Source organism: Gracilinanus agilis, chromosome 2, assembly GCF_016433145.1.
Source record: "Gracilinanus agilis isolate LMUSP501 chromosome 2, AgileGrace, whole genome shotgun sequence".
Taxonomy (NCBI): domain Eukaryota; kingdom Metazoa; phylum Chordata; class Mammalia; order Didelphimorphia; family Didelphidae; genus Gracilinanus; species Gracilinanus agilis.
Genome location: NC_058131.1, coordinates 593,122,020 through 593,129,896, shown reverse-complemented (window position 1 = coordinate 593,129,896; position 7,877 = coordinate 593,122,020). Strand labels below are relative to the sequence as shown.

The window sequence follows — 7,877 nt, the reverse complement described above, 5'->3', positions numbered from 1 at the left end:
AATATGGAAACAGGGAACTCAAGTTGCATCAAGTGGAAATGTTACAAGTTATGTTACCGAGTGAGCCCCAAATGTGTCATGTGCAACACAGAATCCTATAAAGCTGAATATAAATGAGTTTTGAAAGTCTCAAGTTGCTATGAACTGATTAAATATATGCAAAGAGATGTCACTGCAGTTTTAACAATTTTCTGCATTGGTGTTATGCTAGAGTCCAACAGGAGTTTGAAATGATGTTGGAGAGAGCTTTCACAACTTGTCTAGGAAGTTGTCCAGGGGCTGGGATACCTTCCTTCAGCTCTTTTTGTTTGCAGGTATCTGCCACAACCTGGAAAGGGCGGTTAGTACTGTCAAAAGGGTCTCCAGGAAGTATCTGCCAATGGTCAAATACACACCAAGGAAAGGCTTGGCCACCTGTATTAGACCTCAAGTCTTCTGTGAAGTCAAAAGATTCATTAATAGGCAGATAAGCTTTCATAACAAACGTGGGGGTGCCAGCAACCTGGGACTCCTCGCTTCCTGTCCAGGATACTGTAAATGCCACCAACCACTTGTTCTGGAGCCCAGATCTTGCATCCCGCTCATACTTCTCAGCCAGATATAGAGCCCTTTGATTGAGCTCCTGATGAGCAGAGACTTCACTTTTGTCAACATCTTCAGCCAGGTCATCAGGAAAGGGCTGAGCCTTCATGTAGAGCTGCGGTTCCCAAATATTACTTAGCACCCCTGGAAATTAATTTTTAAAAAATATTAATAGCAATTAATAGGAAAGATAAATGCACCTGTGGCCATCACTGCTTTCCTGGATCACTGCAGCACCCACCAGGGGGTGGTGGCGTCCACTTTGGGAATCACTGATATAGAGCCTGTTGTGCTTATGGGGAGATTTGGAAAGACAGAGAACATTTGACTCTTCACTGACTGTCTCATGGTAGGAAACAATGGGGTCCAATTTCTTGATGTGAGCACATGCATGACCTTCTTCAAGATCTTTTAGGCAGATCTCCAGAAGCAACTCCCCTGCACCAGCAATAATGTTCTCTCCAGATTCCTCAGTGATACACTGGACTATAGGGTCAGACTTGGCCAAAGGCTTCAGTCCTTCTACTTGTTTGGGCAGGTCAGCTGGGTTCTTTGCTTCAGCAGCTACTTGCATCACAGGGCTAACACTAAACTTCATCACCCTCATGTTGTGGGCATGCTCAAAGGTAGTAATGGTACCCATTTTCACAAGGAACTGATCCATGTTAGCTAGACCAACAATGTTACCACAAGGTGCATCTTTAATATGTTCAACATATCAGCCCATCATTAGAATTGTCCTTTGAATTGGCTTCAGGTAGAGATCTTCCTTCTTCCCAGGGATATAATTGGGTCCCCTGATTCTGACCTTTAGGTTGGTGGAAACAAGATCAGAAAATACAGGGCCAAAAACATAGAATCTTCCTTTGTGGGAGGTTGGCACCATCTTAGAGATGTACATCATCAGGGATGTGCATCCTTGGGATCATAGCTTTTTATACCCATAGCAGCCTCAGCATCAGGGGGACCCTCATATTACAGTTCACAGTGGTATTTCTGAGCAGTTACAGGGGAAGGCAGGTGGATGGTTATCATTTGAAGAAGTGCATCTCCAGCAGGTGGCCAGCGTCTCATCACAGCCTTTAGAAAGTGGTTTTCCCTCTTTGCTTTATCTTCACTGTCCAATTTGATGTCAAGTTTTACAATCAATTTTGCAGTTTCCTCTCTTTTTTTTTTTGTTTTAAACTCTTTATTTATAAAAAAGTACATTTTTTTTCCTCAGTACATTTTTACCCATAATTTTTTTTATACAAAGGGGGAACAAACACCCCGAGTCAGAATGGGGAATCTGGTGGGTTCATCTGCAAGTGATGATGCAATCTGGGTTCATCTGCAAGTAATGACAATCAAAGAAATAAGGGGAAGGTGGGAGGAAAGCAAAGGCAGCTCATTACAATCTTGGGCAAGGAGGGCCCTTCTCTTTGATTTTTTTCTTAAAAAAGAAAAAAAAAGCAACAACAAGAACACAAAACTCCACTTAAAACATATATCCTCACTCCTTCACCCCAGCTCTCCTGGGTTTCCCATCTGAGACATCAAAAGCATGGGCATTGAGGGATCCAAACAGGAGCTCTTAGAGATTCACCTAGTTCACATTGCTACTCAGCTCCTTGATGCTGGGGGAATTAAGGTGGGGTGGGAAGGAAAGAAGACATCTTCTCCCCATTGGCTCCATGGGCCAGGAAAGATATGACCAGTTACCCAGGCCTCATCACAAGTAAATGCACTCCCATTGGATGGGATGTCAGGGGCTTCCCACATCTCTCATCCTTCTCCCTCTAGCTCCTGACAGTGCCTGGAGAAAAGGTCTGGGCCTGGAAAGATTCCTTTCTCCTGCTTATCCTCCTTCTCTCTGATGTATTCCTAGGATGAGTCGATTTTCCTGGGAGCATATATTTCAGCCCTTCTGCTACCCTTTGTCTTTGGCCAGTCCCTGATTCTTCCATTTCCCTAGCACCAGCCTTATTAGCTCCCTGGTTCCTATTTGGGACAATTATTGCACATGTGACTTGGGTAGGGTGGGGGAATCAGAGAGCAGCAATGCCCAGGGGATTGAGACCTCGATTTTTCCCCCCAGTACCTAGTGGAACTTGGTCACTTTTTGACTTAACATCAGAAAGGCATTCCCACCCATAGTACTTTATTTAAGCAAGATCAAGCTCATCCCTCTTGGTAAATGAGTGTGTGTGTGTGTGTGTGTGTGTGTGTGTGTGTGTGTGTGTGTGCATCTGAGCATGTGTGTACCTGGGCATGTATGTATATACCTACGCATGTGGACTAGATGTGTGCACACCTACATGTGTATCTGTCTCTGTGTGGTGTACCTGAACATGAGCATTAGATGTCTGTGTGTATGTTTGTGTGTAGCTGCTTTGGGATCTGACAAAGGAGAGTGAGCTCAGATGGATTTTGTGGTGGAAAAAGAATATCGAAATCTGTAATTAAATAAGGGAAGGAAGAGCAATGGGTGGAGTGGGGAAGCCCCTGCAACAGGCAAGAAGGAAAGAGCTGGGGTGGCTCTTGCATAAATCACCCCCAATTCATTTCATGTCCTGCAAAGCCAGCCTCGACTAAAGCCCTGCTCACTTTGTGGGAGTGGGGAGGAGAAGCCCCACAGCTAGCTAGTCAGCCCAGTTCTCACTGTATTTCCCCATCCCCTGCTAGCCTTCCTGATTGGCTGGGATTGGGCATTTCTCCTGGAAGGGAGAGGCGCTATTATGGTATAGCCCAAATATGCCATAACAGCAAAAGAGAGGGTGGTAGAAGGGGCCTGGGGCCCTCTTCTGTGATCTAACCCTAGCACCCTGCCTCGTCCTTGTCCATTGGAGAATGAACATTGAAACTATGCTGATCTTGATGTCTACCTAAGGAGTTCCTGGCATGGAGAGTCAGAGAGGACTCAAGAAGATGCCCACCTCAGCTCAGTGTCCTCAGACCTGCTGAAGGGTGGAAGTAGTGGGCCACCTGGGTAATAGCTGCTGGGTCCAGGGGAGGGGGATACCTTGATACATCCCTTATGTGCTCTGCTGTTTGTGCTTTGCTCTGGGAAGGGGTGGGGGAAGAAAATGAAGATGGAAACACCAGGGTTTGGTTGGACACTGTATATCAGTGGGAAAAAAGGTTAGGGAATGCAATTTGACTCTAGAATGCCAGAAGATGCCAGGTTGGGAGAGCAGAGCTGAAAGAAGCCTGGGATGGAGGGATTATGGAAAAAGGAATACTTCTGGCAGGCCATCAGCCCTAGCTCCTTTCTGGGTAAAACAAATAGACAAAGAAGTTGGTCACTGAGGAGAATGTGAAGTGGGTTGAGCTAAGGGTGGCAGGGTATAATACCCAAGGATTCCCCTGCTTTTTGGGGGTGGGGGGGAGAGAAGGAAGGGGAAAAGAGTACTAATACTGCTCGTGGAGATGGCATCTGGGTGGGACTCCCTGGACCCAGACCTAGAGCTATTTCTGCCCCTGCCATGGCTGAAGAGGTCTCAGGGCTGCCCTGACCCATCTTCTCCAATACCGGGCTTGCAAGAGAAGAAAGAACCAGCCATGGGGTCAGCATGGCTTGAGACTTCTGCTACATGGCTACTGGGCTGCTTGTTGAGAAGGTTGGGATAGGGGTCTAGGGGTCAAGGACTTGGGCTAGAAATCACTGCTTAAGTACCTGCAGGCAGGTTGAAGGGGTCAGAAGTTGGCTGGGAAGCTCACCCATATTCAGAGATGTAGGGGATGGAGGGATGAGAACAGGACCAGGGGAAAGAGGGTAGAGGGAATCTCTGTAAAGTAGCAGCACCTGTGTGAGAAGATATATGTCAGGACGGCTTTCTGGATAGCATCATAAGACCCTAAGATTTAGAATGAGAAGAATTCATCTAGTTAAAATCCCTCATTTTACAGATGAAGAAACTAAGGCCCAGTTATTGGTTGCCTGGGTGTCTACAGTGGCATCTGGTATAGGGGAAATAAACAGGTGGTAGGGAGAGGCCAGAAAGCACACATTCCAGGATATCTCCCCCTCAAACAATTGCCTGTCATTCCATAGAACTGCTGTCTGTAGTTAAGACCCTTAGATTAAGTGGGACCCAGAAATCTGACTGGAACTAGGAATTGTGGGTCAGACAGCATTTTCAATCCTTTTTCCCTGGTACTTGTCTCTGGTGCCTTTTGCAGGAAGGGAAGTCATTGTCAGAAAAGACAGGGGAAGAGCCAAGTCCCTATTGGACTTTTCTTCTCCTTACTCTAAACTTAGGGATGGGGCATGGGGCTTAGGAAGAGGGAAGGCTGCTTAGAAGGCCCCCTTCCCTCTGTGGGTTGAGGGCATCGAGGCACTTTGAACTTGGAGGAGAGACAGAGGAAGGAGGGAATGCCCTCAGTGCTGAGCCCTTTCTCTCCTTCCATTTACAGTTAGGGAAACATTCCTAGGAAACAACTCATTGAGGAGAAACCTGGGAGTCAGGAACCTAGAGGGGTCCTTTATTCATCTGGATGTCTTCTCTATGTTCCTCCTTTGGTAGAAGGACACATTGGAGTCTGGCAGGAAAAACTGTGGAGGTGATAAACAGGAGAAGAATTCTTCAAGGCTCCAACTCTGGGATCATCTGCCCCTTTGCTCTTTTTATTAATCTTTGTCGTTTTATAGGTATTAACTTGCATATGGTATGCCATCAATCTGTACTCTTCAGAGTTCTATCTATTGCCCTATATAAAAGTTTTAACCAACTCTTCTTTCCCCTCCCTACACACACGCACACGCACACAAACACACACACAGAACATTTTTTCACCTTTAACTTCCTAAATAATTCCATTCTAATAGTAAAAAATCCTGGGGCCTCTTCCACTGGAGATCTGGGGAGTTGGAGTTGGGTTTGGCTGCTCGTGGGGGACAGCAGGAGAAAGTCAAGAAACATCAGCACCTTAGATAGCAGGATGAGCTGGGACTAAGACACAGAGAAACTGGAGTGTAGACTGGTCTAAACAGGTATCCCCAGAGTTTCCTCTTTCTTAAAGGTCATAATTGCTTCAAATACCTTGAAGATTAGATCTAGGACGAATTGGCAGAAAGTTCTAGGCAACTTCTTTCCATCAGGGCTAGTAGCAGATTTGCTAAACTTCCCATTAGTAGTATCAAAATACTGGTCACTGCAATGTTTTTTCATCATGTCCTCCACTTTCTTGGCCCTTTCACCTGGACCTTCACCCTTGGCTGCAAATTTTGCGACATGCATCTCTGCAAACTGCTTCAGAGTAAAGGCCCAACCATGAAGTCCAGAACCAAACCCAGCAGTACCAAGGACTGGGTCAATCGTGATGCTTCCCAAAGGGCCACCCTCTCCTTCTCTGTAGGTAGAGATGATGACATTCACATCCTCTACAATCAGATAAATATCACTAAATTCAACAGGAAAGTAAAACAAAACAACCAGCAGTAGAGTACAGACTTTCTCTATGTAACAACCCCATGGAGTTGGGCAGGGGTATTCTGGTAAGGCATTTCTTGGTGAAGCAGACATAGTATTGAGGAAAGAACACTGGATATGGAATCATAAGACCTGCATTCAAATCTTACCTCTGACCCAAGTGAGAGTCACCCAGATAATAAGAATCAGAAGTAGAATTTGAAACCAGATCCTCTGTTTCCAGAGATAGGACACTTTCTCCTTTATCATGCTGCCTCCTTGACTTCATCTCTTTCTTTGAACCTCAGTTTCCTCCTCTGTAAATGATTAGATTGGGCTGGATGGCATTTGGAGGATGTACCCTCCAAATCCAAATTTATAATTCTATGAGGCAGAAATGTTGCCCCTACTCCCCATTGCTATTGTACCCTGCATCTCTCTTACTGTCTGTTTTCTCTCCATAGGTAATGGAGACATGGATGGATCTCCAGTTTATAGATTGCATGATGATCGAAAACCAGATCTAATAATTTTCCTGAACCTTGCTCAAATTGTTGCATGAAAAGAAAGCATTTTTGCTATGTGTTACTAAGATGGGAAGGGAAAGGATTCCTTCCTTTGCAGGGGAGTCCAGTGACTTAGCGTTCACAAAGCCCCTTTCAATCCTCAGATGAAAGGTTGATGAGACAATCAGAGTGCACCGTGTTGTAATTATAAATGATCTGAGAGATGCGACAGGCATGCAGTGCAGTGTGTATCAGAGGCAACCTTAAACTGAGGGTCCATTATCATCAGAGAAGTGGGCCATGGCTCCGTGCTGTCTGTAGGATCAGGTAATAAAATGGCCTTGGTTTATTTATACTGTACACCACTTCCTCATCCCTGATTGCTTCAGGTGTATCCAAGAGATTTACCCGTGATTTCATCTGGAATGCCAATAAAGCACATAGAAAATAACTGTACATCTTTTCTCCCTGAGAACAAAAACCAGACAAGCAATAAAAATGATATATTGCAGGCATCCTGGTTAAAAAAATGAGTGCAAAGAGAGGGTGTTTCAAAATCATATGCGAACGCACTTTCTGTGGGACAAAGTGGGATTTGAAAGCTTTGTGCATTCAATGCTTTCCAGGAAGAGCTACTAACATTAAAGAGACCAGCTGTCTTGGATCATTTCTAGTCGGGGATCATCAGTGTTTAGATATATTATAGGAGGAGACAAAAGGTCACCTGAGTTTGAAAGTGTTAAATTCATCCCCTGCAGCATCTGTTTTCAGCTGAAAAATTAGCAGCGAGGTGGATTGGTGGATGGGTGGATGGGGCTTGGAATTGGGAAGACTTACTGTGGGACCTTGACCAAGGGAATTTCCCTCTCAGCCTCAATTTCTTCCTGTGTAAAATGGGTACAATAATAGCATTGCCTCATAAAGTTGTTTTGAGGATTAAATGAAATAACAAATGCAAACACCTTTGTAAAACTCAAGTTATATAAAATGATATTATTATTATTATTATTATTATTATTATTAGTAGTAGTAGTAGTAGTAGTAGTAGTAGTATAGTATAGCAATAGTTGCAAAACATAGAACATGGAACCTGACCCTCAGGATTTCATTAAAAGTTAATTTCAACATTTAATTTTAAGTTGTTTTCTTCACCTTCTCCCACTTGTAGCCTCCTTGCCCCACCAATATCCAAATGTTCTAGGGTTTTGAGGACAGGGTAAAATGTCTTTTTAGTTTCTATGGATGAAATAATAGTCATATGTGGGCAACAGATGAACCTTTGTTCTTCAGAGTTCTTTCTGGGTAAAATATTTGTGTTTCGATAGAACATGCAAAGATAAAGCCAATTATTTATATTCTGAAGAAGGTTATAGTTATATATATATATAGTATATATAAT

At 44.2% G+C, this 7,877-nt stretch overlaps 1 protein-coding gene across 1 annotated transcript in view; it reads right to left on the bottom strand.

Annotated features, from left to right (window-relative positions):
- Window positions 1-202: 202 nt before the first annotated feature.
- Window positions 203-7,877, bottom strand: part of LOC123234203 (elongation factor 2-like) — a 175,947-nt gene continuing 168,272 nt past the window's right edge. Inside the window, 4 exon segments of the mRNA XM_044660135.1 lie at window positions 203-691; window positions 860-1,495; window positions 1,498-1,743; window positions 5,553-5,964. Coding sequence (XP_044516070.1) covers window positions 203-691; window positions 860-1,495; window positions 1,498-1,743; window positions 5,553-5,964 — 1,783 coding nt within the window.